Here is an 18887-nt window from a genome sequence, read left to right on the forward strand (position 1 = left end):
TTTTCATGCACAGCCTCGGGCTGTGATTTCTTCTCAAGTCATGCCCTCGTGCCAAGTCCGTAGTAAATGCACGAGGTCCTTGACCGTCTCTTTATTTGCGATTTATATAAATTGCTGCGCCTTTCAGGGTATATACCCCATTCATCAACAAATACAAACCTCGTGAGTCGCTTCGTTTGTCCCACCTGCCACTATATGATGTTCATGTGAAATAGGGTACCGCAACTACTACTGTCATACATGTAATGCATAACGTGGTGGTACGCCACATACCCTCGGAGATCTAATCACTCATCTACCATGTACCCACCCGCGGATACCCCATCACATTAACCCCAATCATCATCAACTTTGTCTTGGCTCGTAGAACCCGCTCTGTCGAATCCCATACACACGCTTAAAAAAATTCATGACGAGTTTACTGTGTCGCAAGAAGACGTACAGGCACCGATCCCCCTAGTAATCCGACCTCACTGAGATTTACAGTTCCGAAATTTGATATGAAAGCGCGTTATGAGTGGGCATACCGAATTTTCGGGGAGCGAAGTAGCTCAGGTGATGTGGAAATACCCTTTAGGTGCGCTATCGGAGCCAGCATTAAGTGTCATATACCCTGTGTTAGAAATGCGGAAGCACATCAACCCGAATATTAATGGCGATACCGGCATCAGATTGGGGAATAGTTCTTGCTGGGGCATCCCCGGGAAGTTCCATGGTTCGTATCACGAAATGTAATGTTGGATGAATTTATAGGATTGATATTTAGGAACCGGGATGTTAGATTTGTCATAGGCGACAGCGATCGCCGTGCAAGACACTGGAAGACAAAGTACTCGTCTGTGTCCCACCGAAGACATAACATAGTTTTCAATGGTTGTTGCTGGTGCGTGGCGATTACCTCAATTATATGCATGCAACCTCCCGATTAGAAACAGAAGTAATCTTTCCTTGAGTTTCTACCTGCACTATAGTAAGTAGTCGGTCCATTCAATATCTGCCGTTGCAATCTGGATGAACCCGACACAGAACCACCATCGGATCATCTCACATCGACCGATCAACGGTCAACTCCTGCATAATGTCGTATCTCCCCCCCTCTTGCGAAGAGTATCGGCAACATGATCTAATCACTCACCCCTATTACAACATGTTCCCTGTGTTCTAAAAATGTGAACGCAAACATGATGATTCGAATTCGCGAAAACGGCGGAACTTCCCAGGTTCACTGGAGAATGATATAGTTTCATAGAACAACCCCTGCCTGCCCATTTACGTTACGCCTTCCCCTCACCTATATTTATCTGAAACACTTCGCATTGAGTGAAGTCAGGATACGTCTACACCTTATTTTTCTGAGCAACTTGTGGCCCACATAAAATATTTCGAAAGTCGTACATAGATTAATATTGTTGTTGGAGGGCCGGGAAATGCCGCGGGTGTATTTCATGGAACAACTAGTGACTTTCAAATCTTGCGACTTTTGGAACCGGATGCTAGTAGCGTTATCTCATATCAGACTTGCACCCTGCACATCGTTCTCATCACTCAAGCAAACGAGGGTTCTCATTCCGACGAACCTTATGGTTCAGACTAGAAGATCTACTGCCGTCGCTGCATCAATTCCTTTGACGTTACCCCACTTTCACCCGGAGTCCTCCAAACGTCGAAGAACAGCATTAGCAGACGAGTCAGATAATGGTGCCTGTGAGACTGTGAACCGACTTCATTTCCTTGTTGGTGACTAAAGATGAAACTTCTAGCCACGAAAGAACCTCCGCGCCGCACGAAGCGGACAAAGACGAAGGATAAACCTTTGACGGAAGACTTTCCTGTACGTGTCTCCGGTTCGTGGAAAATCGGAGCGCATGTATCAGCTGCAGGAGGGGTTGAGAACGCTGTTCGAAATGCAGCGATGGTTGGGTGAGAGATGCGTTTCGTGCTAGTTTCTCTTTGTTGAAGTACTGAACGTTGAACATTAAACCCCTACAGCGCTAACGCATTCGCTCTATTCGTCAAGTCCCAACGAAAATGGGATTCCGCACCACTTTCCGCTGAAAGCGTTGATGCGTTCAAGAGACGAATGCAAGAGTTTGGATATTCGCCAAAACACGTTCTTCCCCATGGTAGTTATTTAGTTAATCTGGGAAACCCTGACGGGTGAGTACGAGTTCGCCTCTTTGATTTGTGAGTTTATGATGATGATTGTCTGATTTTAGGGAGAAGAGGCAGAAATCGTTCAACTGTTTCCTTGATGATCTTCAGCGATGCGAACAGCTTGGCCTCGAGCTGTATAATTTCCAGTGAGTCCATCATTTTAACCCTTTCCCGTCAAAATCGAGCTCACGTTACTGAAGTCCAGGCTCGACCGTTGGGCAGGCCACAAAAGAAGAATCGATAGCTCTGATCGCTGAATGTATCAACAACGCTCACAAACTGACGAAATATATAACAATTGTCATCGAGAACATGGTGTGTATTTATACGGCTTGGAATATCGACTATCTTCACTTCATCGTTCAAAATAGGCAGGTTCAGGAAATGTCATAGGTTCTCAGTTTTCAGAACTGAAGGAGATCATCAACCACGTCGAGAACAAGACACGAGTAGGCGTTTGCCTTGATACCTGTTCGTCTCGGCCTTTTGTGCTTGTTCTTACTGACAAGTGGCATTTAGGTCATGCGTTCGCTGCGGTAAGGGCTTCATTTTCTGTGTCGCAAACTTTTCACCGTGATTTCAGGGATACGACATCTCGACAAAAGTTGGATGGGAGTATGTCTGTCGACTACTTCGTTTCATACACCAGCTAATGTAACTTTCTAGTGCAACGCGTGAGTTCTACAGATACGAACTATGAAACACAGACGTGACTTGAATCACAGTCTCCGCGTTCGACACCGAAGTTGGACTATCGTATCTCAAGGGGTTGCATTTAAATGACTCCAAAGCCGCCCTCGGGTCAAAAAAGATCGACATGAAAATATTGGACTGTGCGTGCCTCATCCTTAGTTCTTTATAAAATGGGCGTTTTTACCGCCGTATTAGCGGTCATCTTGGTATTTCTACATTCAGGCACATTGTGTCCGACCCTCGGACGCAGGATATTCCTCTCATTCTCGAGACCCCAACTTTCGAAGCAACAGAAATATGGACCAAGGAGATATCGGCTCTCAATCGCCTTTCTTTGGTCGACGATAGCGAAGTTCTCGAGACGGAACTGTCGTTGGTGAATGAAATCACCTCATTAGTGCGAAGTCACGCAGCGAAAAAGACAGAAAAGGCGAGCAGGACGGAAAAGGCGAGCAAGACAGAAGGGGTGAGCAAGACCCGTACGCGCAAACGGAATACGACAGAGGATCAAGATTATGACTCTGACTGTGCTTAGCAAGGTAAGTCGGTACTTATGCGCCAACAGTTCCATTACGACCCTAAGGCATCTTCCGAGAAGTTCTGTTGGTTTGGTGTCCGATGTAAATTTATCTTGCTGCTCCACAATTGATATTCCTATTATTATTACCTTCCCCCTGTTCTCGCTGACAATTGCGAGCATAGCGCTCATTTACGCTATGCCAACTCATCTTATTATTTTTGTCACACCCCTTCGAGGTTGCTTGGAGGAATGCATTGACAGCGCAATCAATATCGTCACATTTCCGAGAGCCGATCCCAATAGGAAGCAAGTCCAGAATCAATGTCTTTGGCACGAAAGGAGAGCATCCTATCATTCGAAGGCGTGATAAGCCTCGTATACCGAAAATCACCGTATCTCTTGCGCAGCTCCCGGGCATCGCGGATCTCCGTCATCATGATTCGCACAAGGCACATTATAGGTGTTCTATCAGACACGGATGAGTCCCGGGCCGCAAACCTCGCCAGATTTGGGTAGTTGCGCCAACGAGTCTTAACCCTCGTACCAGATAATATCGGCCTTCTGTAAGCACAAAAAAGTTCTTCGTCATTCACGCATATATCGATAGGATTCACATCGACGCCCAAGCCCCCAGTGGCCTGAACATTCTCGGCGAGAGGAATGAAGCCGGGTTCAACCAGGCCGGTTACATGGTTTTCCATGAGAAGGTTTCTGAGCATATTGACCATCATTCAATCTTTGTGCTGATACACTATATAGAAGACATAATCGCAAATCCTGGAGGAAAGGTGCTCGTTCGCACCAGCCGTTTATTCAATTTCCTGATCCAAACTCATCTTTGATCTACGTATGAGAATAGGCCAAATCCAAGTATCAGCAGCCAGTGACGTGAGTCTTTTGCTTCTATGATTTTGACACACCAACTTTCCCGTATCTCAGTTGTCGGCGCCTGTCTTTTCTGGGAATACCCTTTTACTGCTGAATATGACCTCGTCGGTGAAGGCAATCGGGGCCCGTTCATTCTCTGCGGAGTTTCCGGTGTGATTGTAGGAAAGAAGGCTGCTTGAAATTCGGAGGCGCGCTTTTGAATTTGTGCTAAGTAACATTGCGACCATCTTGGGAACTTTTTACCTTGTTTTGTCCCACATCTGCGCAGGATTGCGGAAGTTAAGGCAGACCTTGTTGACCCACGGGGTGGCTATATTGTTGTTCTGTGAGTGGCCTCAATATCTTTTTGGCGAGCGTGTTGGCTGACCCGCAATACAACTATCTCCTCGACATCCTAGTACTGGACACAGTACACGTAATACGAGGAAGGTCTGTAAGTCTATCCTTCTATGACGTCAGACGGCACGAGGCGAAATTGATGAGTTCGAACTCAAGCGATAAGGTTGAAAGAAGTGTTTTCGAAGACACGCGGTTAAGAGTTTTAGAGACTGGAATCACATTAGCATCTTCTAAAGACTTTTCGACCTCGGTGAGACTCCGGTGAATTAGTTGGAAAAAATATACATGCGTCATGACGCTTTAGATACGTAGAGTCTAGAGCCTTTTGGTTGTATTTATATGAGTGGTAAGAAGGTACCAGTAGAATGGCGCTGAGACAACATGTAAATGCGGTGTACATGTGTATGGAAATGAGGTGGGAGAAGATTAGTACGCAAGCAGCCATTAGTCACATCATCGAGGAGAGAAGCTGTAATAATTAGAGTGAACGACATTGTACACCTCGACCGGAATAATTTAACAAACTATCTTTGCTCATTCGTCTTGTACATTTTCCTACGTCTTCACTTTCTATACGAGTGCTCTATTTGGAGAAAGGCCAAGTTGGCAGTGCGTGCGAGTGCAATACCACAATAATCATGGCTGCCAGCTTCGCAAAATGTCGTTGAATTGTTCGGAAAATAGGTCTCCCGACACCTGCGAAACACATAGAAATTAAAAGGCTTTGTGAGATCCGCCGGTCCAACAACCATACAGTCTCCCGTCGGAATCGTGGCATTTTTTTCGCAGACAGGAAACACTGGATAAAGACTCGGAAGACGGATCCTCGGGATTAGTGACAAATTCATCCTGAGGGTTGATGATCATTGTGGAAGCCTCGTCAACAAGACTGTCTTATAGAGGGGGCCTCTAGACACTTATATGGGGAAAACCAACGCTGTGGTACTTACAGTGTGTCGCAGTACTCGATTGCTTCGATGGCGGGAAGTCACAGAGCCTGCAGCTGGTCGACATGATAGTCAGTGGATGTGAGCCCATCGTAATTCACAAGGTTCGAGTCACATGTATAGCATTCATAGGGGCATTCGCATATGCAGTACAAACGGCGGGCGTTTCACGTCACGCCCTCCGCCGACATGAAAACATACTTCCCAGCTACCTAAGGCTTAGCTTCGTGGGCTACTTATATGCATCAATCGACAAGAGAAAGGAGAGGTATACAACTGAGAACAAACACTACTATAATGAGAATAACTAAAAATCATACCATGTCAGCGATGTCTTAAGTCCAGCTGATCGTCGATATGGAAATTGTCCCATTAACTCGGGAAGAGAGGTGGTTCGGAGTATCATACCCGTGGCCTATAATAAAAGAAACTGTGAAGTAATATCAAGTCAATGTGAACTATCTTTAAAGAACTGCCTCGCCGTTACAGAAAACTCAATAATATAACGCCAAAATCCCTCTGAAGAGAATCATTAGAGGTGGGAAAATATAAAAATTACGAGCTCAAGATAAAACCTCCGTTTGATCAAGCGTAAGATTGACGATTTTGTTGGTCGTGGAAGAACAGATGGGGTACAAGGTGTCCCCAATTGTGCTGCTCACAAGCTCCTGCGAGTTGGTCATCGTTTGATATTCGGCAACCCCAATGATGAGTCACAGACTCACAGTGGTTGGACATCCGACTGGAAAGGGGTAGGTGATGTGAGAACGTAAGAAATTAGATCTGGAATAATTTTGGCATGTCAATTTTGGAGGAATCATTTCTCAAGCTTGCGTTAAGAAAGTTATACTTGTCGAATCTTCGATCACTATAGAAACAGATACAATCAATGACTATGAACATATCTCAAAACTTACAGAAGCTCGTATACGTTTGGTTGATAGTCCTAAGTCCTAGGCATACGACGGACGGAAGAAAGCCGCTTCCCGAGGAGCTCCTATTTCCGCTTCCATCATGCATGACCGCATATTCTTGCACCATCAGCGTACCTAGGAGCTGATATTCGAATCCAGACAAACACCCTCGACACAAACTCACTGATACCACAGTTTGTACTGATATTCCATAGGCGGAGACCTCTAATGGAACCTTCCAAAGTAGCCGATGTGGTATGAGTAATGCTTGAATTACTTGTGTCCCAAACATACTGGGGGTTGATTCAAGTTGAGGAGCGAGCAGATGACATCGGTTGTCAACTCTGCTGCCGCACAGAATAGTTCGTGTCGAAGTCTTGAGGTTCGGAAATGTTCTTCAATGGCGGGTGCAATTTCCCTCTAGATGGAAAAAACGCAACATAGTAAAACAACTTCGAGTGACCTGAGGGACGGGACCAGTGGATATGTTGTACTTTGCCTCATCGAAATCGGTATGACCGGTGACACGGTCAGTCTTCGGAGTCTGTGCACGTGGCGACCATGACGTGTTCTCTGAAGATGGAGAACATTGGATGAAGAACCCATACCCTCAGTATTAGTGGCAGCTGCATTCTGAAGAATGATGATCGCGGAAACCTTGTGGTTAGTAGTGGGCTGGAGTTGCGAGTACTACCGTAGCTTAGTCAGCTGCGGAGTGTAGGCTTTCGGGCTTCGTCGTAGAGCTCTCGATGTTCAACTCTTCATTGCTTACCTGATACACGACACGCAGGCACATAGTCGCGGATATACTGCTCCAATGAATCCCTCGCAATGTAATAGGGAAGATGTGATGTCATTCTGTTCAAGTTTTGCGTACTGACACGAAAAAGCTGCTGATCAGAGGACTAGGAAGACTTCAAGTTTCAACGAATCAACTAGTCAGCTAGTTACTCAGTTGGCGGGGGGTATAAGGTTTGCAGTTGATTGATGTAGGCAGTAAATTTGATGTGAGTTCTGCATTGGTTGCCTATCACACCGCATTGACATTCCTATATCAGCATGTTACTCTTTTATTATCGTCTTGGCGCCATTTGATGCTGTCAGAAAGGCCGTTTCTTGCGTTGCCACAAATTCCATTAATATTGCTCGTCATGATGCATTGACCACTGCTATAGAGGTGATCAAGCAAGGCCGTGCGATATTTTGGACCCAGTTGCATGTTCATGCGCACTGCTCGATCGTCTGTCTCCATCAATCGACACTGGCGCAGCCTGTTCAAGCGGCTTAACGCTAATCATCGGTGATAGTCAGTATGGATTTGATGAGCCTCAATGCCCGATCTCTCATCCACGTTCCATTCGATATCCCACGGACCAAAGTCTCCGAGTTTCGGCGCCTCGTAGAGCGATTTGATCGTTAACGCAAGCTTGTTAGCATCCTCTGCACGTGATTACGCAACTTTCCTACGTGCAGCGGGAAGCTCCGATTCATGTCGCTTTTGCCTCACTTTGCATGTCCCGACCTCGGCGGCACTCGCGAGAAAGCGCGTTTCTCAAGATGTACCCACACAATAATTTGTTGTAACTGGTCAAACCGCTCAATAAAGCCCTGACAGAGGGAGGCTCCGAGATGTGTCGCTCTTTAGTTAGCCGTCATAGCTCAGCTTCCCGTACTCATCATGTCATCCTTCACATCACTCCGGAACAACCTCGCGTTTGTGCTTTGCACTATAATTAGTTTGTAATCAATTGCTCTGTCTAGCCCGCCATGGGATGCTAAATAGAAAACCGGTCGAGTCTTCATCCGCAATGTGCGGCGGGCCGCCAATGAAGACCAAGGACATCATCCGATTAGCCTGGCCGAACTCGGAGTCCGCATTCTTATCAACTTGCCACATCACTGTAGGCGATGAGAGAAGTCTCAACTCACGTCGCTGCGGCTATGCATTTTTTCCGGATTTCGCGGTGTTATTGGTTCCACGCTGCGGTCTTTTGACAACGATGTTGCAGGCGAAATTGTCTCTGCGTTCTATGACAACTGGCTTAATGATTCAGGCGCATCAGACTGCGCGCGGGCTATCGTAAAAGTCGTTGCGCCAGAAGATTCCACTGGAACAGGTGATTGTATTTCACATAGGTGTCTAGAAATTTGAGATTGCATTCGTCATGTTATCGTATTTTCTGTGATTTTGCTTACTTTCGTTCCCTCGCTGTCTCAGGTTTTTGCTTGGCCCTAGTTGTTCACTGCGTACTCGTTTGGATGACTTGCAGTCACGTGCTGATGTTAAACACAGAACGGAAGCGGAGTTGGTTCCAGACCTTAATAATTAATCCGGATTACTTCCGCGGGGAACGTTTGGCTCCGTCCTTACAACAGGCAAAATAGACTTTATGTTCTGGACCTCCGGTAGAATGGCAGAGGATTCATGAAAAGGCCATATGTACCTCTTAAGCAGGGGGCTCCCCGCTTAAAGTGATTTACAGAGCGTGTATAGTGGACGACAAAATATAGTTCCAGGCTGCAGCTGGCCTGCGGGTTTCCGGTACCGCCAAGGTCAACTTCACGTTCAGGAGATCTGCAGGAAAAAGGGCGACAATCACATGTAGCTCTCCCTGACAGGTCGGAATCGCCTTCAACGGGACCTGGCTGGAGCTGCGTGTGTATGTGCAAGAGTATCTTGTCTGACCAAGGTCACTTGTCATCAATTCAAAATCCAATGATCATAGTAAAAGAAACGCCTTAGGCTTCCGTTACAACCAACACTACTTCTCTCTCTGAACAAAGCACGTATGTCCTTTTTGCAACATCGGAGATACAAGTGTGCCCGGTGATTCTCATCCTTGAACATGTTGAAAAGTCAAATTTTGATCACGAGTAATGACGGATTGACTTGACGTCGAGTCGATAGACAAGCATTCATCAGAACGTTGCCTAGTTGATCCTCGGCGGATATCAGTTCGCACTTGGCGTCTTGCATGGTTGTCATCGTGTGAATGGTTGGCTGAGTTACAGTACTACTAGGTGTCAAATGAGTTGATAATGGCTGCAGGCGACAGAGTGAGGTTAGTCAGGTCATGGTACCTTTATATGACTCTGGCTTGTGATAATAAGACATGACCGGTTTTCCGTGTTTCTGCGCCCGCGGCGGCCTCGTCGTCCTCGCGCTTTTGATGGATCTGCTCATGTCTATCAAACAAGGTAATACGGCGCCGTACAACTTCTCGGAAGCCTCGTTGCGCATCTTCTCATGACTTCTTGAGTAATATGCGGGGCGCTGATACTTAATTGTAAGAAAGTTGCACCAATGCTGTGGTGCATGAAAATAAGCATAATAAAAATACCGGAGAAAGTGGAGCCTGAGGGAGACAAAATATAGGTTTGACAGGGTGTGAGGGTCCTTCCCAAGGGATTTGTGTTTGAGAGGGAGCAATGTTAGCTAACCCTGCCATGCCTCGGCAGTGCCTAAAGGAGAACAAGACATAACTGCAATGCTATGATTAACGTCACCAGGTCAGTGTGATTCAAAAACGTCGGAACTTCAACTTGACTTACTAAAATTATATCAGCGCGCCGCGCTGACTACCTCGATGAAATGACAACAGAGTCTACATACATGGCAAAGAAATATTAGAGACCGTGAGCAGTTGATAGTAATAATCGACCGAGGGAAGACAGCAGGAGTTGCAAGCCTTCGGTGGTGATAGCAACGCCGTTTGCGGTTAGCTAGAAGAGGATCCGAAGGCGCTGCAACGTCAAAATCCGCGATCAAAGGATGTAACTCAGTTCAGAACGCGGATTGAACGTAAAGGATGGTATTAAAATTGTAAAGAGTGCCCGGGGATCGGGTATTATTCTGTAGAGCTCAGTGCACTGCTGAGCGCTGAGCGGCAAAGCCGACTGAATGTCCAAAAGGGTCAATGAATAGGGACGGACGCAAATAAGTACAAATTAAAATAAGATTAAATAATCTTCGGCATCAAGCGTTGGTGACATCGGTTAGATAGGTATACGTGAGAGGGTTTGTGATTTCTGGGAAAATAATAAAATAATGCGGAGTTAGCCGATTGATATGAAAGCGTCGTCTTCGTCTTCCTGACTTTACAACCCCATCACTTGTCAGTCCTCCCTCTCTGCATGGTCCTTTGAGGTCTATAAACCCTTTTCTCCCTCATCCCCGATAAGCCTCGCCGCTAACAAGGATCCCGCTTGTAGTCAGTCTTTCTTGTTTTCACAGACTCGATATTTTAATGACCTGCTATAGATCTCGCGACCCTTGCCGGCTTCTCACAATCCGACTTTCAAACGACCCCCACATACCTCAAAGGACCGATCAGTAGTACGCTTGAGCTCGCTCGCGACTCTGATTTATAGCAGCTCGTCGACTATCCACCACTTTACTTGCATATAGCCCGTTTTCTAGTGCACCCGCAAATCCCCACAGTCAAGGTCTCCGCTGAGGAAACTCGCGTACCCTACTGTTCTTATCACCGTTTCCTTGTAAAATCGATATCAATTGGTTAATCATTTTTTGTCACCGGAACCCATCTCTCTCTTCTGTTTAACTCGTGTTATCATCTCAATTATACTCTACCTGTCCTTTGTAGAACTCCTGTTTGTCGATCATGGCTTTAACTCTTCCAATCGCTTCCTCTTCGTCTCCATCTACTAGCAATTCTCCTGCTTCAATAGAGGGTTCTGTTCCCCCTCAAACTCCGATTACTCCTGCCGCCGGCCAAACTCTCTCACTTCCGTTGGCATCCTCCACAGAACATAACAATAACGTCCAATCACAAAGTTCCAGCACAGCCTCAGCCAATGGCGCTGTTACGCAGGTCAAACGAAAGCCCAGTCGCCGGGCCAATACCGCGGAAAGGCGTGCTACTCACAACGCAGTCGAGAGACAGCGCAGAGAGACTCTCAATGGCAGATTCTTGGCAAGCCTTATTTTCTTGATCAAAAGAACCGCTGATCCGAACGCTATCTTTTTAGGACCTTGCCGCGCTGCTTCCTAATCTTTCGCAGATCCGCAGACCTTCCAAGTCTGCGATCGTTAACTCTTCGATCGCTCACGTTCACGCGTCAAGGCGTCACCGCTTCCTAGCTTCGCGGGAGTTGCGGGCTCTGAAGCAAGAATCTGATGCCCTTCGCCGAGAGCTCAACGAATGGCGTGATCGTGCTGGTCTTCCCTATGTGGAGGAGCCTGTTCGTGGAGAAGGCTTTTCCATGGTCCTCAATGGCGAAGTCGAAATTGTTGCAACTATCATGGAAGAAGATGAAGAAGGTCAGGCGTATGACGGATATGATGAGGGTGACGATGAATTCGCTGGTTCGATGCCAAACAACATGGACGACACTGAGGATGTCATGCCCTCTGCGCCGATGGTCAAGAACGGCATGTATGCACATGGGAATATGCCCCCCACTGACGTGAACATCGCGCATTTGATGCCACGTGGCCCGCCCAACTCGCAGGGCGGTCCTATGATCGCTCAGATGCATTCTCCTGTTTCCTTCGAGAACCCGGAAATGCCTTCAATTTACGAACCTCGGGTGAATTTTGCTGCAGCCCCTTACATCGAACAACACCATTCCGCTATGGACCAACATAACATGAAAGCGTGGTCGAACATGTACAACGCCTATCACCCTCAACATCCCCAACAACACGCGGTGCAGCGTAACTTAATCACACCTCCCAATGGCTCGCACAGCATGGGATCGTCGGCAACGACCGGACATCACTTTGGGGACCAAGCGGCCCTTGCCAACCTCAAACGGCAGCAAATGCTTGCGCTCCAACAGCAGCACGGTGCCATGGGGTATGTCGCCGATGCTGACGACACATCATCCGTCGGATCTGGTCACAGCAGCCCTGGGTCTGGATACGGCTCACCATCCCATGGAGCTTCGTCTATGGGCTACGAGATTGCGAATGCCCTCCCCGATTATGGTCTACCCAAAAGGCTGAGCCTGGGGAGCCTCCACATCAACACTGGTATCGCAGGGTCGTGGAGCGGCAGGGTCGAGGATGGCATGGGGTCCATGATGACGAAGCAAGGTTTGGGCGTCCCGATAAACGTTGGCAATGGCGGAGTATATGGCATGATGATATGAGGCCTATGAGCTTTTAAGGCGTTACACACAATTCCCGTGCCGTGCACGGACGCCTTGGGACTTCAGGACGAAGTATCGCCTTCTCTTCTGCTTGCTATGCTCTGACCGCATCTTGTTGTCTACGTTTTGATAACCCACTCCTCATTTTGTCTCAGTGACCACTTGCTTGATCATTATAATTATGCGTAGCTTCATCGACTTGCACGCGTTCGCTTTCGTTGTATGTTTTGTCTTCTATCTATGTAACACTAACCACCGAGTAACGAAACCCTCCTTTTTGACCTCACCAAAACTTGCAGTATAAACGCTCTTTACCGTTACTCATTTGGTGTTTTGTATCATCTTTGTCGAATCAAAAGTGTACCACATAGATACGCTCCGTTAACGTAAAAGGCGGGCGTCCCCCTAGGATCACAGGATATGGGCGCCGTGTTTGTCGTTTGGCTACATTACCCATTACTTATAATTCTAGATTTACATGTACCATGGACCCTGTTGGTGTGCTCGGCCATCTCAATACTGATTCTCATTCCCATCTTTGAGAACTTACCCAGAGTACCTTCTTGGAAACATTGTGCTTTTCCGCTTCAACATTTAAGCTCAAGAGTTTCTATCAGAAACAAGTTATTTTTGGGATCCGCAGGACTTTCATTTATGCTGAACTCCGCGACCACAAATCCTGAATATCTGCTAAGTCTAAATCAGGTACGCCACAATAGCGTAACATGGTATCTAACTGTACTTTGCAAACTTTATCACGACGTCGCGGATTAAGTGCTCACAAAGTACGCTATCCATCATGATATCATGCACTTTTGATAAAGCTAATACCGTTTCAGCGACATGGAAGCTCCAAACCCTGCAGCAACGTCGCCACGACGATTAGCTGTCCTCATCTCGGGAGCGGGTATGTATTGATCTCAATCGCAAGCGTACACCCTCATATCAGATCGTGACCACAGGAACTAACCTTCAAGCACTGATCGATGCACAGAACACATCGTCCCTGCCTAATACCCGCATCGTCCTTGTTCTTTCCAATCGCAAAAACGCACGTGGTCTGATACGCGCTTCCACCGCCTTGCCTCCGATCCCTACCGCATACCTCGGTCTTCAACCGTTCATTAAATCAAACCCCGGAAAGACGCGCGAGGACTATGATGTCGAGGTCGCGCGCATTGTGTTGCGCGCAAAGCCAGACGCAGTCGTGTGTGCGGGATGGATGCACATCGTGAGCGAGGGGTTCTTGGATGTGTTTAAGGGGACGCGGGTATTGGAGGGCGAGGAACTGCTTGCAAGGGAGGTACCTGTGATTAACATCCATCCGGCTTTGTTTGGACAATTTGATGGTGCGCATGCAATTGAAAGAGGCTTTGAGGCGTTCCAGAAGGGGGAGGTGGATGAGCTGGGCGTGATGGTGCATCGTGTGGTCAAAGAAGTCGATCGCGGGGAGCCATTGATCCAGAGAAGAGTGGAGGTGGTGAAAGGGGAGGCGATAGAGGCTTATGAGGGGAGGCTACATAAGGTAGAATGGGAGATTATTGTGGAGGCTACTCGAATAGTGTTGGATGAGGTGCAACCGCCCCTGTCAAGCGACGGTTCAAGTTAACATAATCAGGCCTGCGCGGTGGAAGGCCAACTTGCACAATTAGATCTAGGAAGTAACAAAAGAGAAACCAAGATACAGTAAACATTAGAATACAAGAATACACTATGCAAATTAGTCTACGGGCAGACAATAGGTCTGATTAACGCGAGGGTAAGATACCATTTATCTATATCACAAATTTATGCTCAGAACGGGAACCGCATAGGGCGTGAGTCGTCCTGGTTTCTATAATGCGAAGGATAGCTATCACTGCGAGTACATCGTCAGCCGTCTCAGACTTCAAGAAGCCAAATCTGGACAACAGACCTAGATAGTATGTGATCCTGATGTGGCACAATGGCATTTGGAGCACGTCGGTGATAGGGAGGAGGTGACAACACATTCACGATCATTGGCGACGAAAGCCTGCCATTTCCAGATATTTTATCTTGATCCTCCTGTTCAAGATCTTCTTCGGGCCAGAACCGATCAGTAATTTTTTGCCCGAGTGGAGGCTGCGTCAAACGGTCAGAATCAATCAATCAGATTGAACGGAAACAAACTTACAGCAAATGTGAACACCGAAGGGCAAATAGGACTCGCAGGTGTCACAATAACACCGGGGACGGTCGATTCGGCACTTGACTCAGAGCTCACAGGTTTCGGACTGGATTCCGTGTCCCGGGAAGACCAGGAAGATAACGAGGACGAGGATAACTTCAGCGATGGAAGTAAAGACCTGCGCTTTGTGGCCCTGGAAGTGAAGGACGATTTTTGCGTACGGGTGGACGAAAGAGAGCTCCTGCGCTTCAGGGTAAGATGATTCGGCAAGAAGAATTCGGAAACGGAGGGTGCGTGCATTCGAAGTTTAATGCTGCGTTGAAGACGTGTAAACACAGAAGGAATGGAGAGAAAGCTTGTAGAGACGGGTTCTGAAAAGGGCATATCACGAGGATTCGTCGAGATCTAGATGACTGCGAATGACACTACACGGGGTCACTGGCAGGCAAGGAGAACGATGAGGAAGCTTTATAGTCCAGTGCTAACGTCGAGGTGTCCCATCGTCCACGTCCACATCCACATCCACAGATAAAGTGAGAGTGGGCTTTTGTACTGATGGTCATGGTGTGGCCAAAGCGGTGGCGCCCATGGTATGGACCTGTGTGCTTGGCATTGTCCTGCGTACGGAACGAATCGCGGATTGACATATCTATTATAAGCATGGGTGTTTGATGGCTGTGTATGCATGTATATGAATGAAAGAACACTTGCGTGCAGCTGCGGGCTAGCGAGCCTGCAGGCATAATTACCGAATAACATCTTCGATCGAGATCTGCGGCCGGTGGCCCGGCGACAATGACACCAGCGCAACCGGTAACTTGCGCCACAGCGAAGATCTAGTGGCTTTGTAGTGGCTACGTCTGGGACTATGAGTCACCGACGTCAAATGTGGAATAGCCATAGCGATGCTGTCAAGCTGGGCATGTGCTCAACTAACTAACCACCAACCCGGCTATCCGCTCGAACCACTGGGTCAGTGCAGCGACCTTCTTGACGGCGGCGTCGCTTTTCCCGAGCCGGAGGTCCGGCCGGAGACGATTATCCTCGCGTGTGTAAGGCATGGTGCGAAAGCAAATCTCCGCGGTGGGCTTGTTATATGGAGAAGCGGTAAGGGTGATCGAGCTGCCTGGCTCGCACGTTGGCGCGAGGTCTGTGATGTGAAGTAACGTGGGTCCACGCAATGCGATCCCAAGGGTGATACGATACGCACTTTCTAGATAAATTATATCTCCACGCTTGACGCCCAGTGCACCCCAAGCCTCTGCAACATCACGCCATGCGGTGAGCTTGCATACTGATCCATCTTCATCACCCAGAATCATTTTGAGAACAGAAACTTCCTTCCCTGCGTCCGGGCCTTTCTTCACACACACTGTATCAGGGCCTTCCACCTCTAGCGTGGCGAGTAATACATTCACTTTTCTCCCTCTGGCAATTTTTTGGTTGTAGAGGGATGCAAGAGACGAGACCTTATGAAGGCTAATCTGAAAATGCGGGAAGCGAGCTATAGAAGACGCGTCTGAGTAAGACACAAAGGTGGTTTCCTGTGTTTGATCTATTGCAAGCTGAGACCGGGACTGGGACTGCGATACGCGCAGGAAGGAAGGCACATCAACGGTGTCTGCAACAGGGGTCGGAGGCCAGGTTATCACCGTCGTCTGCTCTATTTGCACGTATATGAAGTGGAACTCGCGATCGTGGAGCTATGCAATAAACGTACCATTCATCAAAAACTGGCTTCCCTCAGGCCATGCGCTCTTGTCAACACGCTCCTGATCAAGGGCTTCTTCATCACAGTCGTCGAATATAATGTTCTGGTAGAGCAGAGATATTCGTCTGCTCGCAGCCTCCGATGTTGCAGGAGGATATAGTAGTGCTTGGGAGGCTTCTGCTGAAGGATGCTCGATAGTCTTCCAGGTGTACGAACCAGCTGAATTGTTTTTGAGATCACGGACAGATGGGGCGCCGAGGAAGACTCTGAAATGTGTCATCTTAGGAAGGTCTCGGGAGAGAATTACAACTTGGTAGTACTATTTTTAGACTCCGTAATTGAAGTAAATCCAAGCTCAAACGTTAGTGAAGTGCCCTTTCAATTGCCAGTTTGTATTCACTACAACATGTCTGGTATGTTCAAGTTCATGTGAATAAGTTGGGCTGTGTAACATACTGAGTGATCGTTGCAAATTAACTTGTAAGGAGGTCTGTTGTTCAAGATCGTTTTAGCAACCGTTCACGGTCATGATCATACCTTATTACTGCTTGGCTTGGTTGACACAGTCCCATTCAAGCTTAATAGAGCGTACGTGCGGGTACCCAAAATGATCCAAGTCAATCTTCTTGGGAACGCCGAAGACGAAGCACTGATCGTAGCTAAGTTTGCTTGGGAACGACTGCGGCTGTGATAGTAGAACATCTTCGCTTATTTTACGGTGATAACTCCTAGATCTCATCGTAGACGCTCCGAAGTGTATAGCGCCGTTTATTGAAATGATTGGTCTGCGGCCGATGCACGCAGACCTCAGGTTGGTATATCTCAAATTCGTACTGCCTGTTCCCATCAGAATCGCTGATAGTAAAATGAAAATGATTCCTCGCGGGCATATCAAAGAACATAGAACGTTACATTCTTTTCTTCTATCCACGCAATGGGCCCGGCCTGGTACAGATGCCAACCAGCGTCAATTTTGAGCAGAAGATGGCGATCACGAGCTCTCATCCCAATCAGCGCCACATCCGTTACCGTCAGGAACGCACTGCCCATCAAATCAGAAAGAACTCGAACATCAAATTTCTAAAATGGCTGAAGGCCACTTTGGTTTGGATTGCGCTCTTGTGGATTGTAAGGTCCGTTGTAGAGGATGTCACCAAGTGCCTCGCCTGGCCAGCGGCTTGGATGACATGATTGGATTGCAATTACGCCAGCTACATCTTGCAACGAAGATCGGAACCTCTGTGGTCTAATTCAATCGTGTGATCCCGATGGGACGAGAATATTGTGTCTGGTGGCTCACTGGTCAAACGATGTCGACGTTAAGGTTCCTTCCAGCTCCAACTGTAAACATTTTGTGCAAAAGCAGCTACGGTGAAAGTGGAAGCGAGGAAGATATCTGAAGTCCTCATCACAGTCCCACAATATATTGGCAGGGAGACTGAAGTTGAAGGATATTTTCAGGTACTGCCGACCTTTATAGCATGCATTCTTGATGGGTATGTCGCGCCGTTCAAGGTTCGGGTCAAGCGTGAGGCTGTGGAGCTCGATGTATGTGTATTCGTAATTTTCAGATCTAGATGAAATGTCCTTGTGCAGCGACAGGCGTGTCCATATGGTGGGGCGGTCAGGGGTTTCCGGGATGATCATGACATCTGTGAATGGATCATGTTTCCATTACATCCATTTCTTCTTTCCAAGTCGTCCGTCCTGGCAATTAAGAACGTGATGGAGCGCCAAGCATCATTCCAGTTGCCAAAGTGATACTGCAATACAATGAATCGTGCCATATGCAGCGAAATAAGCTAGTTCACTAGTACCAATATTTTTTTATCTCCATTTAAGGCGGTCTAACCATACTCAGTATTGACTCTACACCAGTATGCAACACGTACCCCAATGAGGGAAACATGGGTGACGGTAAGGTGGGCTACTGTGACTTATAGATTGAGGAATCCTAATGTTGTAGTCTTCGCTCGGTTGCTTGAAGTTCATGCGGGGATTATATGGACCACTAACACCAATTTCGCCTAGCGCTTCAGCCTGAAGGGCACAAAGATTCCATGTGCATGAGCGGATGGCAACGACACGACACCTCGGAAGCAGACAATGAGTCCCTGTACAACGTAAAATCGAGATTGTACCTGGAGAGGACTCATTAACTTACTGGTTTCCCAATAGTGATCGTTATATATTTTTTCCTGGAGACAGTCGTGCCCGCTAATGGTGACATTATGAAGACCTATTATGCAGAAGAAATGCTCAAAAAAGCAAGGCGACGATCGGGTTGACGACTCTCATTTTGAGAAGTGGATGTAGTGGGTTATCCTGAAATAATACTCAGTTGTCGTGCGTCTTACTATATATCTGCGAAATTCGTCATTCTGCATGTGAGCAGGTTCGAGAAAGGCCCCTACGAAAGTGACGTACAGCTTGAGAACCATACCTACAAGGAGAGAAA

At 47.4% G+C, this 18887-nt stretch overlaps 6 protein-coding genes across 6 annotated transcripts; 3 read left to right on the forward strand and 3 right to left on the reverse strand.

Moving 5' to 3' along the window:
• Window positions 1-1580: 1580 nt before the first annotated feature.
• On the forward strand, window positions 1581-3382 carry F5891DRAFT_1128777 (xylose isomerase-like protein; the record flags this gene model as incomplete). The annotated part of the gene is made up of 9 exons (XM_041364317.1): window positions 1581-1712; window positions 1790-1920; window positions 1990-2157; window positions 2217-2300; window positions 2355-2469; window positions 2526-2625; window positions 2674-2769; window positions 2880-2955; window positions 3043-3382. 9 exons carry the CDS (start codon window positions 1581-1583, stop codon window positions 3380-3382), a joined length of 1242 nt encoding a protein of 413 aa, XP_041225332.1.
• Window positions 3383-6365: 2983 nt separating this feature from the next.
• Window positions 6366-7312, reverse strand: F5891DRAFT_980724 (uncharacterized protein; the record flags this gene model as incomplete). The annotated part of the gene is made up of 6 exons (XM_041377034.1): window positions 6366-6409; window positions 6459-6590; window positions 6640-6680; window positions 6733-6875; window positions 6919-7028; window positions 7228-7312. 6 exons carry the CDS (start codon window positions 7310-7312, stop codon window positions 6366-6368), a joined length of 555 nt encoding a protein of 184 aa, XP_041225333.1.
• Window positions 7313-10857: 3545 nt separating this feature from the next.
• F5891DRAFT_376045 (uncharacterized protein) lies at window positions 10858-12779 on the forward strand. Its single transcript, XM_041371622.1, has 2 exons — window positions 10858-11389; window positions 11445-12779. The coding sequence occupies exons 1-2, from the start codon at window positions 11078-11080 to the stop codon at window positions 12567-12569; spliced, it is 1437 nt and encodes a 478-aa protein (XP_041225334.1). The 5' UTR covers window positions 10858-11077; the 3' UTR covers window positions 12570-12779.
• A 275-nt stretch (window positions 12780-13054) lies between these two features.
• F5891DRAFT_1128779 (formyl transferase) lies at window positions 13055-14178 on the forward strand (the record flags this gene model as incomplete). The annotated part of the gene is made up of 3 exons (XM_041364318.1): window positions 13055-13067; window positions 13435-13476; window positions 13532-14178. 3 exons carry the CDS (start codon window positions 13055-13057, stop codon window positions 14176-14178), a joined length of 702 nt encoding a protein of 233 aa, XP_041225335.1.
• A 1472-nt stretch (window positions 14179-15650) lies between these two features.
• Window positions 15651-16709, reverse strand: F5891DRAFT_953171 (uncharacterized protein; the record flags this gene model as incomplete). Its single annotated transcript, XM_041375163.1, has 2 exons — window positions 15651-16381; window positions 16439-16709. The coding sequence occupies 2 exons, from the start codon at window positions 16707-16709 to the stop codon at window positions 15651-15653; spliced, it is 1002 nt and encodes a 333-aa protein (XP_041225336.1).
• Window positions 16710-17320: 611 nt separating this feature from the next.
• F5891DRAFT_980727 (uncharacterized protein) lies at window positions 17321-18659 on the reverse strand (the record flags this gene model as incomplete). The annotated part of the gene is made up of 4 exons (XM_041377035.1): window positions 17321-17471; window positions 17730-18081; window positions 18322-18469; window positions 18594-18659. The coding sequence occupies 4 exons, from the start codon at window positions 18657-18659 to the stop codon at window positions 17321-17323; spliced, it is 717 nt and encodes a 238-aa protein (XP_041225337.1).
• Between the last annotated feature and the right edge of the window lie 228 nt (window positions 18660-18887).

This window comes from Suillus fuscotomentosus (assembly GCF_016647785.1).
Source record: "Suillus fuscotomentosus strain FC203 chromosome Unknown F5891scaffold_30, whole genome shotgun sequence".
Lineage (NCBI taxonomy): Eukaryota > Fungi > Basidiomycota > Agaricomycetes > Boletales > Suillaceae > Suillus > Suillus fuscotomentosus.

Bases quoted from the DNA above. Each gene is read 5' to 3' on its own strand.
- F5891DRAFT_376045 (XM_041371622.1), top strand. From the start codon at position 11,078: ATGGCTTTAACTCTTCCAATCGCTTCCTCTTCGTCTCCATCTACTAGC. The intron at 11,390-11,444 runs GCAAGCCTTATT...CTATCTTTTTAG, and splicing joins CTCTCAATGGCAGATTCTTG to GACCTTGCCGCGCTGCTTCC.